General features: G+C 42.7%; 1 protein-coding gene across 5 annotated transcripts in view; it reads left to right on the top strand.

Annotated features, from left to right (window-relative positions):
- Dnm3 (dynamin 3) overlaps nucleotides 1-26,340 on the top strand; it is a 448,546-nt gene that overhangs the window by 190,833 nt on the left and 231,373 nt on the right. For 3 of the 5 annotated variants that reach the window (XM_051147697.1, XM_051147695.1, XM_051147698.1), the window contains exons 14-15: nucleotides 177-206; nucleotides 19,556-19,669. In XM_051147697.1, coding sequence (XP_051003654.1) covers nucleotides 177-206; nucleotides 19,556-19,669 — 144 coding nt within the window. The remainder of the gene's footprint in view (nucleotides 1-176; nucleotides 207-19,555; nucleotides 19,670-26,340) is intronic. The other 2 variants (XM_051147696.1, XM_051147700.1) reach the window with 1 other exon arrangement.

Below are 26,340 nucleotides of genomic sequence, written 5' to 3'. Positions count from 1 at the left end.
GAATCTTAAGCTTTTTTTAAACGCAGAGGTACAATTATTGAACAAATTGAAACCTCCGCTCTAGACGATTTTTTTTCCCATTGTTTTGAAAGGAGAAGATGTAATAACAGACTTTCTTTTAAAACCTTATTTTTTTTTTCTCCTGAACTAAAGCGTATAATTCTTTGCTATTTCAGGGAACCAATCTTCCGCCTTCAAGGCAAATTGTACGAGCTAAGTTCTGTAAGCTTTACTGTTGCTTTTTTTTTTATTTAGCTTCCCAAGGGCACAGTTTGTCTTTAACTGATTAACTCAACTAGCGCTTGCTACTAATGTTTTTTCCTAAACTTAGGTTGTCTTGTTCATAACACCCCATCACTGAAATAAAATTCCTCTTCGGAGGGCCATCCTTCACTGCTAATGACTTGCTGTGGTTGAAAGGTATGAGCTAGTAAACCCCACGATGCCATGATAATAAACCCTTCACCTGGTGGGTGCTTCTGTGAGTTCTCTAATCTTAATGGGCCTTAAAATCATTAAAATCATTAACTATCTCCCCCTCTATCCTTTTCTGCTTTGTCGTTCTGAGATATAAGCCTTTCTCTTTCTCATATAATAATTTCAATAAATGTACACGATGCTCCTAAAAGGTGGGTGAACATTGCTTATATGACTTTGATGTATTTATTTGTAAGCTTGTCCAATTCCAATCACTTATCTTTTTTTTTTTAAAGAATAAAAACCCCCAAGCAAAATTACAATTAAAAAAAAATATGGCGGCAGAGTTGACTCTTTTAATATGAGATAGCCTCTCTACTTTTTACAGAAGCATAAAAGCAGGATCAAATGACTGAAGAATGTTTTAGAGAGAAACACTGTGTGTTCTCCTTTGCACGGTGAGAGAAATAGGGTTGTCCTTTCAACTGCACAGGTTGAGAGTGAGATGGGTACGTGGGCCAGTTATTTGCCCCTAATATTTAGGGAAACACAACCTTTGGATCTGTGTGTTCCTGAGTTCAACTTTAATCACGCCCCTTGGCAGCCATGGAACTTTATCCAAATGATGCCAAGTCTGTGCAAATGTGCGATGGGAGGAATAGCATACGTCTCTGTAGAATCGTATAGGGAGGCTTGCAGGAGCGGAGGGACAAGGGGATTCTCATGAGCTAAAGGCAGCCTAAGCTACAAAGTGAGATATAGTTCAGCGGGGCTACAGAGTGACTAAAAATGGAATCTTTACAGGGTGATTGTGAGACTCAGAAACGATGTGTGTGAAGGCGCTTCCATATCCAAGCACAGGGTGCACAATGTCCTAGCAAGTGTGCAATCTTTGCTCCCAGAAGGCACGTGCTACTTGGAACTGTTAGATGAAAATATATATAAAGTATGAGAAATTATAGAGGTTAGAAGTGAGGATAAGGAAGTATTTGGAAAAGCAGAAGCTACGACAAATTATTCCAGTGCCCACAATGCCCAGGCTGTGGCAATAGTGCAATGGCATGGACACCATCTTTAAATTAGATTTGAGAGGAAGCTTAGAATTGCTGCAGTTAGAGAATCTAACTGTGTTTCTGAGGCTTCATTTTTGCCAACGTCAAACCCCACACTTTATGGAGCTTTATGTAACCCAAGATAACAGAATTGGGCACATGTTGGAAAATGGTACTCGAAACTCTTAGAGTCACTCAAGTCTTGAAAGTCAGAATTATTTTAGCTTTAGAAGAACAATACATTTGCTGCCTCATGCAGGACTCAACGATCTCCTGCTGCTGTGCAGCATAGCCTATTTATGTAGTGAAACAGGTTAATGGGCACAGCAGGTAGATCTTCTTTAGATCAGATTTTGCTGCCAATTAAAAGAGTATTCTCAACTCGCAACCATTAGCCTATGACTCTCAATAATTTATTTTCCAGAATCAAATCCTGTCACTTACAACCCAAGACAATACACTTAAAAGGATCTTCTGTGGTTTTTCTGCTCAGCAGAGATACACTATTCATAACTTAAACTTGTTTTGTTTTGTTGTTTTCATTTTTACAAATCTGGGTATTTTGTATTTATTTGGATATGTATAGTTTGCCTATGGAAAGGTGCAGAACCATGGAGCTTAGTTCTCAGCCTTCCAACTGCTGCTACGTGTATGATAAAGCCAAAAAGTCCCCATGTGGGGTACATCCCCGTGTGGGATCAGGGGATACATCCACTGTGCTGTCCTCTCGGGCTTCTGAGGTGTGAGGCAAACTTGGTAGCTATTACACAACAGAAACATGTCAGGACCCTACCCGGCTCATTTTAACTGCCTTGGAGTTTTAGCAGTCCCAAGAATAGATGCCAATGTGTAACTCATTAGATTATAATAACGCAATTTACACAAAGTTGGGTTGTTTACAATTTAAGTGAAAGCTTCAGCTGTCTCTATACTCACCAAACACTTATTTAAAACCTAAACGCGCCACAACCTGTGGCAATGCGTAGAGCAGCAAGGTGCACTCCTGCTCCAATGCGGGATGTTGCCGAGTAAGCAGCATGTGTCCTGTACTAATTCCAGATACTTCTGCTCGCGCAAGTCTTCCCGAAGTATCACTTCTGGACTTGTCCTGTGTGTCTGATTACCCTCCCTGCTCAGCCCCTTACACCGTCTCATTTTTTTGTTCAAGTTTTCTTTATGATGTTCTGTCTACTGTTATGAGGATCAGCCTTCCATCACAGCTATTTCTCTTTGCTGAGAGCAGACGCTGAGTTTTTAAGCACAACCACATGAACCTTTTACTGCTGCTTTTAACATCCTGCTGCTTACAGAAGGCTTTGGAGGGGAGGCAAGATGGAAAGAGGAGGCTAGTTAGATGTTCTGGATAAGAAATTATGGATAATAAAAAAAATAAAAATAAATAAAAAAGAAATTATGGATATTTCTGAGTTAGTAGAAATGTTGACAAATTCAAGAATTTGATTAAATAGGAAGGATTTCCAAAGCTCTGGGAAGGCTAGGAAGAGGGCTCAAAGTTCCATTGCTCATAGACTTTTGATTTGGGCACAGCACAGGAACACAGACTCAAAGCATGGCAGATCTGTTGAGGGTGAGTCTAGATTCACAACCTGGGAAGCCAGCGTGAGCACGTCCAGTGGGAAATTGGATGGATATGCCTTGAGTTCAGAAGAGACAGAGATCTTCTTCAAAGCTGCGGGAGAGCCATTGATGGGTTTCTAGTAGGGAAGGGATACTAACTGATTTTTGTATCAGGGAAGTCTACAGAATGATTTGCAAGAGAACAAGTACAGATCCAGGGCTTATGGTGCCTTTAAGTAACGTGTTAAAATGCAAATATTGGTATCAGGAGTCATATAGAAGATGGAAAAGATTCAAGCCATTTTTAGGCGTGATTATGAATAGTTATTGGAGGGGTGAGAGGACCACCCAGGCTTACAGTGAAGGAGATTGACTGGTGAAGGAATAGAGGAAGAGGAACATGTGAGAGTGGGTGGAAAAGAAGGTGGAAGTTGTCTGTGCCTATTGAAGACGTGGGGTTTTGGAGTCATGTAGAATGAAGAGATATGTTTTACACGTGTCAGTATATAAGGTCGTTATCAAAGACACAGGAGAGATGAGATTAACTCCTAAGGGAGATAACGTAGGAAGAAATATATGGTCCGAAGGAAGATAGCGAAAGGACTAGAACACATGAGAAATTGAAAAGAAGACCAAGAGGTGGTAAGGGAGGTTGGACAAGCTGGAAAGGAGCAGAATGGAAGACAAAAGAAGAGAACCCTCCAGGGAAGAAGAGTCAATGGTAGTGGACAGTCCCCTAAACAGGGCATCTCAGGAAGCTTAGGTGTCAGGTGGTCAGGCAGTGCATGATCTCACTTGAGGCCTAGCGATAGCCACAGCCCTATTGGTCTTACAGACTGCTTCTCTAGTCTCTAGTTGAAAGCTGACATAAAGCTGAAGATACAGAAAACTGAATTGTTAGATGAGATTCATTTTCCAGAGACAGCATGGAAGGTCAAAAGAAAATTCACATTGCGGGGAGAGAGAGAGAGAGAGAGAGAGAGAGAGAGAGAGAGAGAGAGAGAGAGAGAGAAAGAGAGAAGAGGGGGGAGGAGAGTTGTGTGTGGTAACACACTGCTTGACGGGAGGGGTTTGGATTATGTCTAAAGCAGGAGACATTAACCAAGTAGCAAACAACCTCCAGCTGAATCTTAGCAGCTCCTTCAATGAAAACCTAATTCAGTGTGCCATGACCGCCCTAAGAAGTCAGGAAGATGGCTATCCCACTCTTACAATGGAGACTTTTGTCATCTTGACAAGGTGCTTGAGAAACAACTTACAGAAGTGAGTATTCCTTTGAATCCTGGTTTCAGCCCATGTGCTGTGGGCTCCATTCTTTTTCACTGTCCTGGGCTGGAACTTTGTGGAGGAGAAGGCATTGTGAAGCTGAGCTGCTCACCTCGTGGCAGCCAGGAAGCTGAGACCAAGGAAGGCTCAGACAGAAGATGCACCTTTCCAAGGGCATCAAGGGCACACAGTGACCTATTTACGTCATCAAATTATGAATCCATTGCTGTGCATTAATCTAACAACTAAGTCAGAACTCTCATGTCCCAGTGGTTTTCCCCAAATCCACCACCTGGCAACCAGGCCTAGATCCTAGAAATATCCAAGGGACATTTCATATTGAAGTAATAACATGGCCAGATGTGAGAACACCCTCATATCTCCCCCCAAAACGGGAAAGAAATAGAAGTCTGAGTGAAAGAAGTTTTAATGACATGTCACTTCACATCCTGTTGACCAGGGCATTGTCATTCAGGTTCACCAAATGATAAGGGAAACAGGAAGGTATATCTGAGTTTGTGTTGAAGAAAAACAACAAAAAGTGACGACAAAATTGAAATCAATTAGTGAGAACACTGGGTGTTTCACTAAAATCAGAGAAAATGTGCCCTAGGATTCAGGGGAAGCAGCAATCAGGTGTGAGATCGAAAGTAGTGAATGGATGATGTCTTTGAGTGCAAATTGGAAGTCTGAGGTTGTTATCTGAATAAAGGCAGTGGAGGGGGAGCACTGAGGCTGCTAGGGGAGGGAGTACTGAGACTGCTAGGGGGAGCACTGAGACTGCTAGGAAAGGGAGCACTCACAATGCTAGGGAGGGGGAGCACTGAGACTAGGGAGGGGAGTACTGGGACTGCTAGGAAAGGGAGAATTGACAATGCTAGGGAGGGGGAGCACTGAGACTGCTAGGGAGGGGGAGTACTGGGACTGCTAGGGAGGGAGGCACTGGGACTGCTAGGGAGGGGGAGCACTAGGACTGCTAGAGAGGGGGAGCACTGGGACTGCTAGAGAGGGGGAGTACTGGGACTGCTAGAGAGGAGGAGCACTGGGACTGCTAGGGAGGGGGAGCACTGGGACTGCTAGAGAGGGGGAGCACTGGGACTGCTAGAGAGGGGGAGCACTGGGACTACTAGAGAGGGGGAGCACTGGGACTGCTAGGGAGGGGGAGCACTGAGACTGCTAGAGAGGGGGAGCATTGGGACTGTTAGGGAGGGAGGCACTGGGACTGCTAGGGAGGGGCATGGAGTCATTCTTATCTTAAGATGTTGGCAGAGGGCACCTAAAGAGAGATGGAGGTGGGATTTTCTAGACTTTAATATATTAAGGAAGAGAGGAATGCTCGACATTTAAATGACTAATAAGTCACACATTGGCCTCCACGGCGTAGGACAGAAAAGCCCCGGATATGTCCATTGGCCCCACACCAACAACTGAATATGAAGACATCCTACCATGGCAGGAGACGAGCAGGTGCTGGTGTGGGCCGCACGTGGTGCCTCAGAGGCTGCAGCTATTGGTTAAGCATTTCACAGCAGTGTGCTCCCGACGGCTCCAACTTCAGATAGGACTGAGAAACCTGTTGGCTTTCTCAAACCTGTAATGTTAATATTCAGGTAAATGGTTTCTCAGTCTTTGGTGCTGTTGTCTCCAAGCACCATAGATTTTTTTCTTTCCAAACAGGAATCTTTTTCTTTTTACTTTTTTTTTCTTTTTGAAAATTTAACTAGCATTTTTTGGTAGAATCTTCTTTATGTCTCAAAAAATAAAAACCATTCCCATTAGTTTTGGGACCAAAGGTCCCTGCTTCTCCTGCTGCTGTGGTGCAAGCTTGAGGGAAGTATAGCCAGGGTTAATTTAGTTATTTTAGAATTAGGTTACAATATTGCCAGCTCCCTATCTGAAGATGAGGTCCTCCTTGTAGCCACCTCCGCATTTTAACCCCCTTTAACCTGACCCATAGCTCGTTTCCTGGTACCAATATTTACACCAGTTTGGATTCTTTAAGCTATAAATATCAGAAAACTCAACTTAAAAGACTGGAAAACGATTTTATTAATGTATGTAACTGAGATACGGGGCAATAGAATTGTGGATTGTTTAATTCCTGGCCCGCACTGGCTCCTATACTTTCGGCTCCGTTCTTTGCTATTTCGATCTTCTCTAGAGCCCTAAATATGGCTGCTATCATTACTCAGGGAACGCCCTACCTAGCTTGAATCCAGCAGGAATAAAGGACTCTGATTGAACTCCTGGGTCAATGTGCTCATGTACAGCCAACCACTGTGGCTAGACAACAGGTCACAGGTACTGGCCTAGGTCTGGACACGTGAGGACAGGGCTGGTCCCTCACCTGACCACAGGGCCTGGAAGTGGGCATGGGCCCTCTCTGCTGAAGCTCAGAGCTGCTGTCAAAAGAAGAGAGCTTAGCCACCCCAGGAGGTGCATCAGACAATGGTAGGGTTTGCTGAGTGTTTGTCATCTGGACATTTCTGTCTAGAGCAGGAGACGCTTGCACGGGCTACCTTCTTAGAGCCTTAATTCCTCCTTCTTAAGACTCCGTGGCTAGCTGACTGACTAATGATTTTTCCCACCCATTGTCATAATGCTACTTCCTACTTTCCATTGCCTTTAAAATAATTTACTATTGAGTAGCAACATATTCTGATCACTCTTCAGGTATGAAAATGGTAAGCCAGTGTGTAAGCAGGAGCACGCTGTTTAAAGCCGCTGTTCTTAAGGATCTAATCTGAGATGAATAACAGCAGTAGCTGCTTTCTAGGTTTTTGTAAATATTAAATGAAATGATAGCAGGAAGATATAGGTATATAAATATCTCACTATATATATGTATATATATATATTTCAGTGTGTGTGTGTGTGTGTGTGTGTGTGTGTGTGTGAGAGAGAGAGAGAGAGAAGAGAGAGAGAGAGAGAGAGAGAGAGAGAGAGAGAGAGAGAGAGAGAGAGAGAGGAGAAAGAATGAGGACATTAGGAAGGAGCTAACTCATTGTATGCAATCACAGTAAGATGGGCAACCGTCAGCTCTATCATTTCCCCTCCATCTGTCTGCTTCCCTTATCCACCAGGGCACGGAAGCGTTGCCCATGTGCCTTGGCCAAGTTGTTATCAGAACACACGGTTCTTGTGTTGAATGCTTTTTTATCAATTCGAACGCGTCCTCACTGCCGTCAGAGACACTAAAGTCCTGCTTCAGTGTCTGCTCCCTCTATGCAGAAATTAAAGGACAAAGGCCAGACACCTTAGGAGCCTCCAGTGCCCAGCCCCTAGTAGCCTTAGCTCCAGTGACTCTTTGGATTGCCCAGGCTGATGCCCTACTAGGTTAAATGCTATCTCTTCTACAGCTTCTGTGTTAGCCAAACCCAAATGAAAATGTTGCCTTTGAATTTAACTTCCCCTCGCAGTGGCGTTTGGCTATATGATCCTCTTAGTAAAACAGTCTCTTCCAGTTGCTCTGGCATATGGAGTAGCACCCTTCCAGCCATCCCCATCCCCCCAACACACACACACACACACACACACACACACACACACACACACACACACACACACACACACTCATCCTCTCTACCCAGAATGCTGCCTATCCTTGAGGCTCAGGCGACCAGGGTCATCTTGTCCAGACTCTCATCTCCCCCCTTCCCCCCCCCCGCCCCCTGGACACCAACAGCTTCAGCCACACCCACAAACCAACGACTCCTAAGTGTGTAGAGCTTCACTAGGCTACTTTCAGCCCTTCTGCTTTGCACATTGCTACTGTGACATGTCCAGACAGAACTCTTGACTCGTCTCCCTCCCTAAACATTCACCCCTCTCACTCTGTTCATGTGCCTCCAAGTCTGCTCAGTGTCATAGACTGAGACCCTGGGAGTCATCCCTAACACCTCACTGTGTCTCATTTTGTCCATCTAATTTATCATCGCCGTACTATTTTTTCTTCCTAGGCATTCCTCTGATCCGTCCGCATCCCCATATGTCCCCTTCCAATGTGCCTGTCAGCGTTATCACCATCTGTTATGCAGGACACCGCAGCACTCACCTCTTCCATCCCCCCCCACCCCACCTCCAGCTTCCCCCAACCCCCCACCCTCCCCCCTGCCCCACTTGCTCCTTTCCTCTCTAATCCCTTGGCCAAACTGGAGCTGAAAAGGGAGCTTTTACATGAAGTTAATTTTATGCGAGCACTTTGCTTTAAAAGCACCTCAAGCCTGGCTAGGCTTCTCTGCAGGCTCAACATGTACACAGCTCCTTCTTGCTTAGTGGCCATATCGGCTGCCACTCCAACCCCCATATGGTCCCAACCCCCTTCAGATTTTAACTCATGTTCTAAACCCCTCAAGTATGCCTTTTCTAATCCTCCACATGGTCACCATACTTTTAAAGTGCCAGCAACAGTTGTGACTTTAATCTGCATGAGTCTTAGCCCAGGGTCTGTCTGTTCTCTCATGTCTCTGAAAGCCCCACTCAGGCCAAGAACTGGGCCTGTTTTTCTGTTTCAGTGCTGTTAATCCAGCCTATTCTTGAGCTTTCCATGACCATCCCACCACAGGTAAGGTGCTAACTAGTTAACTATGAAACAATTTCCCATCTGCTAAGCTAATTTCTCTTTTTTTCTGGGCTATGTTTAGTAAAATGTCCACACTTGATTCAGGCCTTGCCAATTGAGTATCCTGTCTCCTCTGTGTAGATGTAGTTTTATCCTCAAACATAGAGAAGTAGATGCCGGGCTTGGTTCTCGTTCTGTTTTGTATCTTGTAGAATCTCTTCCACATGGAGGGCCCAGCAACTTCAAAGGGAGATCCACACATGGAAAAGATACATAGGAAAAAAAATGCCAAAGAAAGTAGAGCCGTGATTTTCATCACGGTTAGTGGTCCAGATCTCACTGAGGTTTAGGTGAATAAACTACAAGAAGAAACAGCTTCAAACCAGCAGACACAATGCCAGAAAGAGCTCTTCATTATAGCAAGAAAGGAAGCAATCCCCCCAACAGTAACTTTATAAAGCTCCATAATGCAAAAGCTGATTGAGCCACAGTGGTGTGAAAACCTGTTCTGACCGGGAAAATCTGCAGGCCTTTGTTTCTGATGCCTCTGCAGGGCAGAGTGGGAGGGATGGATGGAGGCACCATAGCAACTGCCCTAGGAGAACTGCATATTCCAGGAAATAAAAGTGGGAAGGGTTGCTTCCCTTACCTGGAGACATTATCCTGTGAAATGGATAAGTGAGTTTCTATTTGACAGTGAGTTTTATGTGTCTGTTTACAATGGAAGTTTATACCAGTGCAGTGAAGTAGGGTTTGACAGTGAGGCCACAAGTGTTATCATCCTGGCAGCTGGCGATGTTGGAATAAAAGGGAGAGTTGACATGAGTGTTCACGATTGTCTCTTTATTGCCAGCCAGCTTTGGCTGCATTGCATTAATATGTTGTCAGCTGTATCTAACGTAGTCAAGCCGCCTTCATGGTGGGATTTCCCCAACCACTACCCCAGGGAGCTGTTTCTTTTTATGTTGTGTGCTTGGGTTAATTCCCACTGTTGGGTTATTTTTCAATCCTGCATCAGTTTTTTTTTTCAACATACTTTGTTCATTGGATATTAAAAAGGACTTTAAGATGGGGCCTGTACTAAGCAAGCAATAACAGATGCCAGCTTAGATTTTTATTATTATTCGTATTATTGGAAAGTAGAAAGGAGGTATTGGGAAATGGAGGAATAAAGAGATACAATTTTATCTCTCATCACCAACTCACAAATGCCATACAATACAATTACTTCTTTCTATTCTTATACTATCAAACACAGTGGGAATAATCGCATACGTACAGCATGTATTTTAAGTAGGAGCTGCTCTAAATCCTCATCGTATCCGAGTCTGACAACAGCTTTATTACTCCAGGTTATGTACAAAGCAGACACAGGCCAAGGAAGCCCAGTATCACCCAGGTAGCACTGATTGGAAATAGATGTTTTCCTCAACAGTTCTGCTCAGTTTTGTTGTGGCGGTGGTGGTTAAAATCCATACTGTAGTCAACATTCTCATCTGTGCCGTAGGCTGAGGAACGGGCTCTGAAGCTGAACTAGCAGGGATAGTTTATTTCAGTGACGTGTTAAAAATGTTCTTTTCCAAATAGAGCAGAATGGCACATGGGATACAGACCCTGCAAGGGAGGCCTGCTGGTTGATAGCTGGTTAGTGGCCAGTTAGTAGCTGGTTAGTAGCATGGCTTTGGACCTCAGGAAGGAATCAGAACTCCATCTTTCCCTCTGCCACATAAGGAACATATTACCTTCCTTATAAGATCATTATGTGGATTAAAAGAAGCATGAGAGTGTGTATTGGTGGAGCTGTTTGCACAGTTTCTGGCACGGAGTAAGTGCTGGCTGCTGTCACTGTCCTGGGGTTCCTAGAAATGGGGTCAAAGTTATACTCTGACTTCCTAGAAAGTTAAAGCCGTGAAGGGACACCCAAACACACAAACGTTGCGTAGGCAAGTCCACAGAGTGGTGACAGATGCTCCAGTCTTGAGCACAATGACATTTCCTCAAATACTTGATGTTCTATCTTGATGCATGCTTTGCCTCAAGCTCTTCTTTTCCCTGCCTCTTTGCCTCAGTTGTAAGGTTGGTCCACCAGACATTAACACCTCTTTTTCATAGTCAGTCAGTCACTGTTAGGACTTTCCTGGGCCCAGAGGGCCCTTAGTGTGGTTCTTGCTTCAAAGCACTCTGCACAGTGTCTGGTTCCTCTATAGCTATCTGGGAGACACTGCTCACCTGACTCGTGAGATATATCCTTGGGCACTTTTCCCTATTGAACATGTCTCTCATAATGGTATTTTCTACAGAGAACATGGCAAAGGTAAGCAAGAGAGAGGTGTGGGCCACATCTCCCTGTTCATCTTTCTGGATTTGCCAGTGTGAGCAGTCGCTTTACTCTTCTTGGGAGAGCATGTGAGGAAACAGTAAGTCCTTCTACCCACTAACCCTTGGTGTTACTCACACTGCTCCTAATGTCTGTTTCACTGACTTTAACCTTTAAGCTAGAGAGTTGCCAGTGGCTTGGGTCTTCTTTGAGAGACAAGGCTAACATTTCCGTCGTCCTGAAACCACTCCCCCAAAGCTAAGCATGGCTCCCTTGGGCATCCTCTTAAGACTACTAGTACACAAAAGACTGGGACCATTGAAAACAGCACACTGGTAAAACTCACTCTGAGGCCCTTTTGTGCCCAAGGTTGGATGTTTATTCCCTTGTCTATATATTGTTTCAAATTCTACCCAAGCACTTTCTTTTCATGACCTGTCAGAGATTCTGCGATAACCCAGTGGCATCACTAGTGTATGAGACGATGTTTCACATCAGTAATAAAACATCAGGCAGATAGACATGCCTCGACGTGACTATAAACTCCGTACTATGCAGTTCTTCAGGATTAAGAACAAAAGATTATATCACAGAAGGAGTTTGCAAAACCCAAGTATATGGAGAACAACGAAGTAAAGACCTCGGTCAACTCCTGTTCAACGAGCAGCCTTACCCGAGGGGGTTCTCCTGTTCAGGTGGCCGCTCTTCGGCAGCTGTGCACTGACTGTGTCTCTGCAACGAACATGTCTTTCCTCAGCATTTGAAATTGAAATGCTCCTCATTAAGTTATTCAGCTTCCATCACTATAATGAAATACCTGAGGCAGGAAGTTATCACAAGAAAAAAGGTTACTTGGCCCATAATTCTGGTGGTTCTACTCCAAAACCAAGTATCCTTACAGCTTTGGGCTTCTGGTGTGATTGCAGCACATCATAGTGGAACAAATTACTCTTAAGAGCGCTAATTTAATACCTTCTACCCAGGCCTAGCCTCAACAGGTGGGGATAGACCCTAAAAGAGTATTCTGTGTGTCCATGACTCTCAGATACCATTCAACATCAATATGGCGAATCCATGTTTGCACGCTGCACCTGTATGCCTGTACACGGGAAAACACTTTTCCTTTGCCTCAGGCACACCTGCTGAAAACTTTCTTTCTTTCTTTCTTTCTTTCTTTCTTTCTTTCTTTCTTTCTTTCTTTCTTTCTTTCTTTCCTTCTCCGAGACAAGGTTTCTCTGTGTACCCTTGGCTGTCCTGGACTCACCTTGTAGACCAGGCTGGACTCACAGAGATCCCCCTGCTTCTGCCTCCCCAGTGCTGGGATTACAGGCGTGTGCCACCACACTTGCCTTTGCTGAAAACATCTTTGCTGGGCAGACTCTGAACAAGCTGTCTTTTCTAAGGGAGTCTGTCCTTGTAACAGTAGTTTCTCCAAAACCATCAGGGTGACTGGCTTGACCTATAGCTTGCCCAGATCTTGGAAGTCCCCAGCATCTGGCCAGGTAAACCCTGCAGAATATGACTTGTCCTTACAATGAGGTCCTCATCTGTGGAGAAAGGCTGTGTGGGAGCTTTTATAATCCACTCAGGGCAAAGTATCAAATAGCCGGAGCTCTGCAACCATTTTCCAAGCTGCAGCAGTAAAAGACAGCTGCATAGCTGGAAAAAGAAAAAGAAGCAGCATGCATGGTCTTCCATACGCAAGGCCAAGGTCAAAACTCCTTGTTCACAAATAAAATTCAAGGCCTTGACCGCACTGGAACTTTTCCACGTGTGTTTTTTTTTTTTTTTTCTCCTCAATATTTTCTTTTATCATCTAGTGTGTTGGCCAGATGTTGGGCTCTGAACTTAGGCCCTTAACATGCAGGGGTTGCCAACCCTGGCAATGCCTGCCTCTTGTTGCATAGAGGACTCCCAGTAGAACTCTAAGAGTAGGCTGCCATGAGGGGCAGGGGCAAGGCTGGTCCAGTCTCTTAACTGCTAGTCCCATGGTTGCATCCAAACTTTCTGCATTTGCCAAAAACAGCGTGGGTGATACTTGTAGTAGTAAATTTAAAAAATAAAGTTTGTCTCCAGCCAAACAAATGAGAACATGCCCTTTCTGCTCCCAAGGTCCCTCGTAGTCTCCTGTGGGTCTGCTTGCTCTTGTTTACTTGGTTACTTGTGACAGGATTTGATGCTCAGACACTGAGAGGCTTAAGGGGCTATTGTGCTGAACACTGACTGCTTCTTTTTTGCAATCTCAAACGTGAACACAAAATGAATACCTTACATTTTATCTTTTTCTACAAAAGGATGCTATAGCTAATTCTACTTACTTTGCATTCCGTTCAAATTCTATTTATTTTTCTTCCTTTATCTTTAGTTCTTTTGTTTTCTTTCTTATTAATTTTATTTTTTTGTACTCAGGCCCCTTGTGTTCCAACTTGTTTATTGTTTGAAGCAGGATCAACCTGGAATTTGTGGCTATCTTCTGCCTTGGCCTCCTGAGTGCTGGAATAATAGAGACTAAATCACCATGCCTGGCTGTTCTAACCACTTCAACAGAATCTTTTCCTGTGTCGCCCCTTACTTTACCTTGATTCCTGGCTTCTCCCTTAATTTCTTACTGAAAAACAACAGAAGAAACAATTTTCTAAATTCTTAACTGAATCTGATTATCATGTGCTCGAGGACAATGTGTGTCCTTCTCTCTGTCAAGGACAAACCTTCTTGAGCCTCTGTGAAGTGCTCTCAGTGTTCAGTGCTGAGGGCAGTGCCATGAATTCCCCAAGGAGTGACAGGGACATGTGTACCCACAAGCAGATGTAATCCTCCTGTGTTTCTTCCAAATCAGAAAGCCCACTGGGATGCAAATGGCTGTCATGTCATAAGGATAATATTAAATCCATCTTATTTATTTTTGTTCCATGCCTTTGCAATGTGTGTGTGTGTGTGTGTGTGTGTGTGTGTGTGTGTGTGTGTGTTTGTGTGTGTGTGTGCGCGCGGGAGGGGGGCTAGGTATCAAACCCAGAGTGCCTTACACATGTGGGGCAAATGCTCTACCACTCACATTTTCACTGTTCTTAGTAACTCATGGTTTTCAAGTAGCTCAGTTGACTATATCCACCAGACTAAATAGTGTTTAGTAAACACGGTTTCAGTCATAACATTAAATGTGTCTGGAAAGAGTGGCGCATGCTTGAGTGATGAGTCCACTAGTTCCAGTAACAGCAGGCGATGTATTGCTTCACATCATCTCACGGTTCTAAGCTCTGTTCTTGCCTTCTTCTATATCAGTGGTTAAACTACCGCTGCCACCTGGTAATAGAGTTCCTCATGTTCCCAACCATTAAAGTATTTCCATTGCTACTTCATTTTTTAAAAATTATTTTAGTAGCATTTATAAAATTCATAGAATTAATAACATTGACATATTTCCATTGTTTCTTTATAACTGTAATTTTGCTACTGTCATGAATTGTAATGTAAATGTGTGTATGTATAGATATGTATGTATGTATGTATAGATATGTATGTATGTATAGATATGTATGTATGATATATATATATATATAAATATATCACATATTGGGTGGGACACAGGGGTTTGCCAAAGGGGTCACAACCCACAGGCTGAGAACCATTGATTGTTCTCTTGTCCCGTTGTTTATCTTCTCATTTTCCAGGGCTCTGTTGCTTCCCCCAGGTCCAGTCCCATCCCCATCCCCAGCCCCACCCCGATTTCTCTGCCAGGTCTGTTTTGTGTGGTTGGTCCACTTGGATCTCTTGCCTCATCCTCTGTGTTAGGTACCCACAGCGCCTCTGGGACACAGGAGCGTAACAGTGCTGACTGTGTCCCTGCAGATGTGTTTCTTCATGTTCAGCGGTCACTCTGCTCTTCCTGAGCTACTTCCTGCATGCTCAGTCTCATTCTGTGACAGAGGGCTCCAGTGCTGCACCACCTCCCGAGACCTTCCTCTCGGCTTCCTGTCCTCACTGCTCTGCTGTCCACCTAGACCCCCTTTTCATGGAGGAAAAGTTCAAATATAATCTTCCTGGACTTTGAGGAGTTTCCTGTCGGAAGGACCTACAAGAGCCCTTACTACCCAGCCCTTACTCTCCTTCTCCCATCTTTCCCAGGCTCACAAAGTAAGGTATCCCCATTCAAAGCCAGCCCCTCCCCCAGCTTGTCTTCTTCCCCACCCCTGTCCCCATCTTCCTCACTCTTTACATCTTTCTAGTATCACCAATCCCTTACTCTCTGCTAATTATTTTTTCTTAAATAGTTGCCTACATGGAAAGCGCCCACACCCCATCATACCCCCTCTCCACTCAGCCCCCCACATTCCCCTGAAACTCTGCCCTAAGCTGGTTTGACCTCTTCAGCTGTTTTGTCCATCTTTATTCTTCATCCCTTTCATCTCAGGGAGCTCCCACTCTTCCTCCCACCAGCACACTGAAATTGGGATAAACAAAACCCAAATGCTGAACTTGATCAGTTGGAGATTCTGTTTCCCTTGACTCGTATGACCTTTTAACCTCTATTTCTGATTTTGTTCTCAGCTTTTTATGGACACCTTTTAGATGCTGGTGTTTCCACGGAATTCTACTCCAAGCCACGGCTGTTAACTATGCTGATGAATATGTCATATTGAGGAATTGTGAGCCTATAGGGTCAGCCTTAACTCCTCCCCTTTTCTCTAGAGGGTCACCTCTATATGTGTCTTCTACAAGTGCCTCAGATTCAACATGGTCTTGAATGCACTCACCAACACTCCCATTTTTTAAAATTTGGTCCCCTTTCTCTGTTCTTTCTGAATTTTACACAGGCTGGCTCTGGAAGATGGGGTTAAACATTTCAGAGCCATTCTAGAACATTCTAATAAAATCCCCATATTTGCTAGTAGCCACATTAAACTGTTTAACAAAACACATGGGTTAATTAGAAATGGATTTTATTTAACCTAATTTATGCAGTGTCATTTCTTTATAAGTATTTAAATGTTAACCAGATACTTTCAATCCTTTGTAAAGTTTTGAAATTTAGAGTGTGTTTTGCTATCACACATCTCATTGGAATTGCAGTCTTGTCTGTGGCTAGTGGTTACTGGCTGCTCACTGACATCACTGCAAGTCTCCAGTCATTAGCTGTAAGCCTACAAGTCCTGCTCATTTTAATTCGTTACATTTCTCCAGCAGATTAACTCCTTTTAACTTTTTCACATCCTGATGTTAATTTGCACACTAGTTATTTCTCATTTGGGTGATTGCAATGGCTTACAAAACTTGTTTTCATTAGGCCTGGGTGGGACAGGTCTATAATCCAAGCTGTCTAGGACTGAGGCAGAAAGCTCACAGTCTCAAGGCCTACTTGAGCTATTGAGTAAGTTCAAGGATAGCTTGGACAGTTTAGTGAGATTTGTTTAAAAAGAAAGTGAGAACAAGGCGAAGACCATGGGTGGTTAGTGTAATGCTTGCCTCACATATAAAAGCCCCTATAAAAGGAACAAATAAACAAGTACATCAAACGTGCTTTCTCTGTTCAAGGGAGCAAGCTAGATCCATTGGAGTGTTGCAGAGAGTGGAGCATCTACTTATATGTATCTAAAGAGTGAGAAAACCCCTCAGAGCTGTTAACATTTGCTACACATTGAAGCCAGAATCTTTGAGCTGGGTATTTAAGAGGTCAGCAATAAAGCTATAGGTGTTAAGAAGTTGATACATATCTCATACAACATTTTTGAAACAGCTAAAAATGTATTTTCATCACCGCAACATAGTTTCAAGTTTATCTCTATACACTTTTGATATAATTCATATAATCTGTGAATATAATAGTCATATACATATAATTTTTAAAATGTCACTTCTATTTATTCATGTACATGAGCAGAGACCAGAGGACAAACTTAATTGTAGGAGTTGATTCTTGCTCTATACCAGTCAGATCTGGAAATAAGTGCCTTTACTCACTAAGCCATCTGGCCAGTCCAAGAATTTAAAAACAAGCATACTTACATCAGAGATATATGCCCGGAACTAATCTATGGTATTTCCAGAAAAAGTGAGATACGAACATATAACATGCCACTTCAATTTCAGCCCACCTCCTTTTCCTGCCTCCACTATTTCTTTCTAAAAAAATTTCAGAGAGAGAGAGAGAGAGAGAGAGAGAGAGAGAGAGACATACAGACAAACAGACAGAGAGAGACAGAGACAGAGACAGAGAGACAGAGAGAATGAGAATGCATATGAGAGATGAGAGCCCTGACATAAATGTTTTTTGTCTTTTATGGAAAACAACTCAACAAACTAGGTGCCCAATTTCTGAATCACCTTCCAGCTCCAATTTAGGTACCTTCTTCTCAGGGCAAGTCTCTCATATCCACCTAAGTACCCTTTTTGTTGGTAAACACCTCTTCCTATATGATTTTATCAAAACGACATCTTTCTTGCTGAATTATAAGACGCCCCGCCCCCCCCCCCCGCAGACAAAATGGAACAACTGTGTTAGTTTTGTTTTAAACGTTAAAAAGTTCTTTTCTTAAAAAAGCATTTTACAAAAAACAAAACAAAACAAAAAAACAAAAAACATTTATGGAATGAGATTCATGGGCCCGCTTGTTGGAGCTGGCCTGTTCTACCAAGAGGTGAAGAGTAGGGCGATTTGTTATTGTAAACCTAGAAAAGGTCTTCTGCACCCCAAGATTCTGAGCAAAGTGAAATACTTAGAGTGCTTTCCACTGATGAATTTTAAACCCTTATGGTGTCAAAAAGTAATATGTCCTGCTGAAACCTCACCACAGTAATTTCCTCTAAGGAAGAAGGAGTCTCAATTTTATGTGTTCGATGGGTGTCTCAATGGTTTTCCAACTGAAGTAGGAGTCAGGGTCCCCTCCATGATTTAGTAAAATGCAGATCCCGGATGCTCGTGTGAATGTACATGGTCAGAGAATAAATACATAGTCTAGGACTCTGTGGGGTTTTTTGTTTGTTTGTTTTTTGTTTCTATTTCAGAAAGCAGTAGGATAACTCCCATGTGTCTAGTAGGGTTGTACTTTGAGGTACACTGTCTTCTTCCTGTGGTGGCGCATAAGAAGAAGGGGCTGAAAAACCACCTCAGTCTGGGGCTAGGAGAGGTGCTCTCTGGGGATGTTTAAGGTCAGGCGGGCCTTGAGGAAGGAGAATGCACGGTGGGAATGCTGAAGCAAGGGATCACACATGGCCTGGGCCGCAAATGTGGAGAGAATTATGAAAAAATAAAAAACAGCAGTGAGAATCTTGGTGTATTTTATAATTTTCCTATGACATTTTTATACTTCAAAATAAAATTTAATAGAAATATGAACGCTTATAATTAGAGTATTTTAATCTACCTTCAGGAAGTACCTTCATTCAACAAGTAATTGAAAAAATATTTTAGGCTGTCTAGGACAGTGAATGTTTTTTAAATAGGACACATTTTTAACTTTAGGGTAATGTAAAATTCCATATAGAATTGCATTTCTGGTTTAGAGACAATAAAACCACGGAGCATAGAGGATATGGGAAACCATTCTGTGTGTGGAATAAGTTAACTTTGTAACCACTGTGAGGAAAAATGCATTTTTTTTATTTGAACGCAACTTTTAAGTTCTGTCAAATTTGTCACCCAGTTGTTAATGTTTTAGAATTTGAGAACTATTGGATGATTTTTCTAAGATGCTTCATATTTTACTGGATGGCAAATAACAACCAGAAGGAGGTGGATAAATCAAGACCGTTTGAAGGCCCAGACGGTTCAGTTTAGTTCATTATTTCATCTTTTTTCCTCTATCAGCTGTATTCGGGGTCACTAACAGTGATTCGATTAGTTGGCTTGAATTTCTTTCTTTTCTTTTTCTTTTTTAAAATAATATTATTTATTTATTTATTTATTTTGCCATTTGCTGACCAATGTCTGCTGCTGGTTTTAATGAGCTTCAAGTGAGGCAGACAAATGGACCAGTAGCCTAGAAGGAGAAATAAAGCAGTTGGCATGGAGAGTCTATTGAATCAATCCACAAAATATGTTTTAATTGTAGCTACACTGCCATAATTAGGCTGGTTCAAGTGTGTCAGGCTGCCTCATTTCATTATTGTCTATTTCAGTCAACTCTGCTTCTGCCATCCATATGAACCCAAGATTTTTTGTTTCATCATCCACAGACGGATAAGACCTCCCTCTAGCCATCTCAGTCTGTGGGAGATAGACTTTCTTAAACAGCTCCGTGGAAGCTGGATGTGTGTGGGGCAGGCAGTGCTGTTCTTACCGTAGTTTATACCTTGCTTTTGCTTTGCTTGAGATGCCTGCTTTCCAGTTCCTTACACTGAATGCCTCTGCTGATGTCTGCTTTCTTGCAGGTGATTCGTAAGGGCTGGCTGACCGTCAGCAACATTGGCATCATGAAAGGAGGCTCGAAGGGCTACTGGTTTGTCCTCACTGCAGAAAGCTTGTCCTGGTATAAGGATGATGAGGTAAGCTGTGGAGAGTGACAGTTCCCTGAAGTGTTCCTAAACTTAAGTCCACTGGTGCTGTTGTGATGCACGGTGCCAGACACCAGTTCTTCTTTTTGCCATGAGATCTGTCTGCAAATACTGTTTTTAAAAGCCCTGATTTTCTTTTCTTTCTTTTCTTATTCTCCTCCTCTTCTCCCTTCTTCTTTTTATAGATCTCTAGTTTTACAATGTTCCCATTGAATTTCATTTCTTGCTTATTTCTTAAGTATAGCCCTATTTTGCTGACCTAAAGAAATGAATTTATGGGTCAGGAGTTGGAAACTTCCTTCCTCCTGTTAATGTCAAGTCACTGGTACCATTTAATGAAAGCAACTTTTATTAAATAATGTTTTGAAAGGACATAAGGTAATAGAAGGGAAGCGATTAGTGCGCCGCTATGAGTAAGGCAATGTGGAACTGTTGCTATGGCACCCACCTCAAATGAAAGGCTAGAGGAATGGTGGGATTGCTGATCTTCCTGTTAGTACCAGGTCATTATTCATATTTTCTTTTTTGCAAATTTGATGTCTCTGTAAAAGCATAAATGATGATAATTGTAGTGTTCTGGCTTGTGTTAAGTGCTAATAATGCCATCCCACAACTTACTACTTATTTAAATCTATATCTACAAAGGCACAAAAAAAGTCACATCAGTCTTATAGAGCCATTAAGGTGCTATAAAACCTTACAGCTAGATTTGGGAGGGCACGGATAGACATTGAGCTATGTTTTGGAAATTTTAATAGCCCCGTTCTAGCCAGTGAAGTCACTGGCATTTGTAATACAGCACACAAACATTATGTAAGAGCGGTCTTGGCTAGCAGAACCATGGACAGGTGAGATCATCTCAGTCTTATTAACTATGAAAGACGTGTGTCAAAGTTGAAAGTCCCTCCTACTTTATCTTCACTGCTTTTGAAAGCAATAAAAGATCCCTTTGTTATTTTCTTGGAAGAAAAGGTTCAGAGCTCAGGGTTCTTTCCCTTGTGCCATGTCTTCTGTGTAACACCATGTTGGAAGTACTGGATGAGGGGTTGGTTCCCATGAAAGAGTCTGTGACATGGAAACCCAAATTCTATGGAAATGCTAGAGCAAACTTGCCATTCAAGGTATTATTTTCAAATTTTTCATGTCACCAACTTCAGTGAAAGGTGGTCATGTTGGTGGTCTGAATCAGAAAAACCCCCACAGGCTCATGTATTTGAGTGTTTAGTCACCAGGGAGTGGCACTGTTTGAAAGGATTAGAAGAATTGGGAGGTGTGGTCTTCCTGGAATAAACGTTGGAGGGAATGTGTCACTGGGGGTGGGCTTTGCAGTTTCAGAAGCCCATACCAGGCTCAGGCTTAGACTCAGGCTCTCTCTCAGCCTTCAAGTCAGAATGTAGCTCTCAGCTGCTGCTCCAGTGCCTGCCTGTATTCTGCCACACTTCCCACCATGATGATAATGGGCTTCGAAACTGCAAGCCAGTCCCAATGAAATGTTTTCCTTCATAAGAGTTGCCTTGGTCATGGTGTCTTCTTACAGCAATAGAACACTGACTAAGACAGCCACTTTGAGGATCAGAGTATTATTTAGCAGTGCTTTCCTGTGGCTGAGGCATTCCTGTCATTTTGTGGGAAAGCTCTGGTTTTAGAGGTCATGGTGTAAGCTCCAAAACAGTTCCCTATATAGAAAAGAGAGTAAATAATTATTTTCTTTGTTCCTTATTTGCACTGTAGACACATTTACCCCTAAATGTTTAGATGTTCCTTTACATACAATTACATACATCATCAGTCTTGGGACCTTTCCCAGTAACACAAGGGAAGGCAGACAGTTTTGCTTAGATGCCATAATAATGGCAGTCAGTGTTTGCTGCATGTGCATTAAATGGCCCATATCAGAACTCTGGGAAAGGTACTGTTATTATTGTGATTTGGAGATGGGAACACTAAAACCAGTAAGCATCATCACGATAACCAGTGCAGGCCACCATTTTGGAAAGTCATTTCAAAAGGGTTTGGTTTATTTTATAAAAGCCATTGCAATGTCTATCAGGATAACCAGCCTCCAAAGGTCAGATGGGGAGTTGGTAGCAAGGCAGAAATTAGATTCCAGGCTTCTGGGCTCTGAGAGTCCCAGATGTATTCAGGGCTGTCCAATTCCATCTTGCCTCAAAAAGGATTCACCAGGATAATTTTTCAGATGACTCAGACTTGACCTGTTTCTGGGGAATGGCCACCATGGGTACCTGAGAGATCCAGGGAGCCATTGCTCTTGCAGTGTAGCCATGGGGTTGGCTCTCTGTCCTGCTGTGTCACTCACGGAAGGGTAGTGAGGGATCTGATGTTCTGGATAGAAAAAAACAAATCTTGAGGGCTCAAGGAATTACATTACTGGGTTTGTCCTCTTTCTTTAAAGACTCAAGACAACCACAGAAACAGCTGCTCTCCCAAGAATGCTTGATTTCCACAAATAGAAAATAAATATGTATACCAATATTGCCTGTGTCCAGTGAACATTTTACTAAAGGTGTATGTAGAGGGACATTGGAGGCAGGGGAGAATGTGAATGACCTTTGGCCACTTTTCTCCTTTAAGAGCATGCCAAAAAAAATAAATAAAATAAATTAAAAAAATAAAAAAAAAAAAAAAAAGGAAAGGACAGCCAAGCTTAGTACTGTATGTAACCAACACCAAGTACATAAATAGGGTAATGTCAAGTACCCAATGCTCAGGAAAGAATGAAACAGGGCACAGATGGAGAACATGACAGGGGACAAGCCTTTAGAATGGGTAATTAGAAAAAAAAAAGTCATATTGGTGTATGAGCTGTGGAAATGAATTAGCAATCCAGCAGAGGGTATGATCAATGCAAAAGTCTCAGAGCTGGAAACTACCAGGAAAGTTGTGACCAGAATATAAGTATAGTTAGGGACAAAGATGCCAGCAGGTAGGAGTCACCACCCAATTATTTGGATTTTACTCCAAGGATACCTGGAAACCTCTAAAGCTCCCCAACATGGTGTGACATGATGCGATTTGTGGGGATGTGCATTGTGTTCGGAGTGTTCTTAAAGGGTAGGGGTGGCAAAAATAGAAGGGAGGCCAGCTAGGGAACCATAGCAGGCCAAGGCCAGAGAGGGTGGTGACTTACCCTGGGTAGTGGCTTCAGGTGAGGAACACTCTGATTCAGATGCATGCAACCCACTTTCATCACTGGCTACTGCTACCCGTTCATTCACAACTCTACCCAGAAACATGATGGGAACATTTCACATTAGGGATGCTTGACCCAAGGATGGTGGCCCTCTCCAAGGAATTAGAGTTAGTGAGGCAGTACCCTCTCCAGCATCCTTTATTCTCAGACCACTACTCCTTAGCCGGCCACCACTGTCCTCTTCTACCCTGCCCACTGGCTTCTCAGGCCAGAGCTGCCTGCCTCTGAAGACCATTTCTGAGTGTGCAGTCGAGGCAAAAGAGAAGGGATAACACTGTTTCTTGCTCATTAGGAGAGAGTAAACAAGCTCTATTGGGAGCTGGAGTAGGAAAGCGAGTAAGAAAACCGGGTCCATGCAGGAAGTACGATGTATGTGTGGCTGAGCAACACACCATGGGTGTCTTGAATCTGCATGACACTCACTGTGAGCATCACTGCTGCAAAGGATGCTTAGGTTCCAAAGGGACGTGCTGCCATGCTTCAACTACAGGTTGACTAACGGTGATTCTATTGACAACCTGTAAAAAGAATTCCCCAAATCTAGATGTCACTCAAAGAAAGAATAAGCAGGATACCAAGATGAGACTTGATAGCCTATGACCATATAGTGGGCGAGGAGGCCCCCCTCAGTCTTAGACGTAGGGCAGGGGAATAGGGTAAAAGCGAGAGGGAGGGAGGAATGGGAGGATACAAGTGATGGGATAACAATTGGGTTGTAATCTGAATAAATTAATAAAATTAAAATTAAAAAAGCTATAGTTCTACCTCAACATATGGAGCTAATTTGTTGGTGAAAGAAATGCTTAGGCTGTCCCTTTATGTCAGTTAACACTAGCAAACTGTGGAAGCCCGATTCAGAAATAATACTAATACTAATACTACTAATGATAATTTTGCTTAATGATTCATTAATTTGTTTAATGATAATTTACATTTAAATTCTCATAAAAGGGTCTCTGTACTATGCATTTTTGCCATCACTTTATTTTCTTTTGCAATTAGTCAGGTATGGGTTGTCATTATCACCTAAATGGATGCTTAATAAATACATTATGCCCTGTGAGTATATATGGTTTAGTTTATCTTTTCACAGGTTTTAATAAAGATAAATGACTTAATAAATATGTCCATGATGAAGGAACAAGTTCAAGGCTGTTTCTTAGGATAACACTAAGGGAACACAAGGCTGTGTAGACCTGACGCTATGAAGGGGCGTGGGCTGGGGTGTAGGTTTGCTGTGGCTGCTTGTACTGGGTCAAGTCGCTCCACTTTTCTGGACCTCAGTCTTTTCACTGAGCAGTAGGGACCATTGCTAAACCAATCACCTCGGAGATTTCACAGAGGGCCTTCATAAATCATGTGTCAGCTAAGGTCCTTGCTACTACACTGATGTGTTTATTCAAGCTATTGAAAGTGTCACCACAGTCGCCCTGAGTATGCAGTATCATTCTTTGACTGACATGTCTCCTGATTCCCAATTTGTTTTGGTTATTTCATGTTATGACCTCAGGTGTATGGGATCTGGATTTTCTTAATGAGGAATGGCAAGGCTCAGGTAACAAAAGGGAACTCACCTCTCATTGTGCAGTGAGATTTTCCACCCTGTCTCTCTTTGTAGTAGATACGTTACCCATGTCTTAATTAAGAATTAGGAAGGATGTTATCAAACTGATTCCTTTCCAAGCTGGCATGGCAAGTCCATGATATCTGATGTGACAAGTATGACCATTGAAGCATTGGTTTCAGCAGTTTTCCAGTTTCTCCCTATTCAGAAAAGATAGATACACCTTGCTCTTAAGTTTCACTGGATCTATGAATCAACATGCCGCCCCAAATCTATTGATAGTTTTTGAACCTGTACTCTTAATAGTTCAATACAGCAATGGTGCACACATGGCACTGATACATGACTTTAACAGAAAGGTTTCTGCCTGTGTTCCAGGCAACGTAATGTCACATTATCTTCATGAGGTCATTCTAATTCAGTGTGTTACAGTTGACAGAGTTTACCACATAACAATATCTTATTCTTTAACATACTTCAAGATTGGAGCTTTGTGCAGTGTGAAAGGTCATAGTTCATCTTTCAGAGTTCAACAGTTTCTAGGTCATTCCTAGGGGATTTCCTCAGGTCTTGTACTTCTAGATCATGTAGCAGAACCCCAGACCTGGAATGTCCTATGCAAAGGTCATGAACATATTTTTATTGGTTGCACTGGTCTGTTCCATATCCCTCTGCCAGTATGTGCAGGCCAAGACCCATAGGAGAAGGGGCACCTGCTGATTAGGGGGAAGTCAGAGCTCAGACACATGGACAGGTGATCTGAAATGCCTGGCACATGGCTCTTTGACTTTTATCAAAATCATAACCTAAGGTTGGTTATGCCACTTATCTTTGATGAGTACTCACAGGAGAAATACAGCAATCTCAACAATGTCATGTAGACTCTTCTATGCCCCTCTCTATAGCAGTTTTACAGTGAGTATACCCTTTTGGCCTGCCTTGAGCAGCTTTAGCAGCCTTGGATCCATCCCCAGAACAGTACACTGGCTTTTATTTTTCTCTTTATCTTGTTATTTTTTTCCCTTTAATGTTGGCAATCTGGAATAAGCCATTTGAAATTCTTCTTTATATATGTTACATCTATATTACACATATAGTATACTCTATATTTTATATATATACATATATATGTGTGTGTGTATATATCTCAACACCAATCCAGGCCAAATGGCCAAAATGTCTGACAAATGGCTAAATGGCTTTCAGAAAAGAACACACTCCTCCCAAGTTAGTAGCTGTAACTAGCTCTTCTGATTGTCCTCACACCTGCTGAAATGTCAGGCCTGCTCCCCTCCCCTAGATTTTCAATGTCCTGTCTCAGCGCAGATTTAGATTTCCTTTAGTCATGTAAGGTTAGTACATTTCTATTAGAAATGTCATGCCTCACAGTTCTACTTTCTGTTACCACTCCAGTCTTTATGCTGGGCCACAGATGTAGAGTAAGTATTGGCAGGCAGTTCCACTGTATCTGAATGAGCAATTCCTTCTCCTTGGTTAGGTTAACTCTGTGAAATATATACGTATTTATATATTTACATATGTATTATATATGTACATGTTATACATGAAGTATATTTGTTATATATACGTATGTATTTGTGTGTGTATGGAGAGAGAGAGAGAGAGAGAGATAGAGAGAGAGAGAGCGAGAGAGAGAGAGAGCGAGAGAGAGAGAGCGCGCGCGCAAGAGAGAGAGCGCGCGCTTATCTTCTGGAGAATTGATTGGAACTGGGGGTTACAAAGTTATTACCATGACAAATGAGAGTTCACGACATCTAGGCTGGCCTGAGGTGATGCAAATTGTTAGACATGATCTAAGAGACGTTTCAGAAGATGAAAAGTGACAGGACAAGTTGACACATGACAACTGTAAGCCCTGTGCACCCA

This window comes from Acomys russatus, chromosome 6, assembly GCF_903995435.1.
Source record: "Acomys russatus chromosome 6, mAcoRus1.1, whole genome shotgun sequence".
NCBI lineage: Eukaryota > Metazoa > Chordata > Mammalia > Rodentia > Muridae > Acomys > Acomys russatus.
The sequence above is the reverse complement of the archived record's forward strand: the minus strand, read 5'-3'. Positions and strand labels throughout refer to the sequence as shown.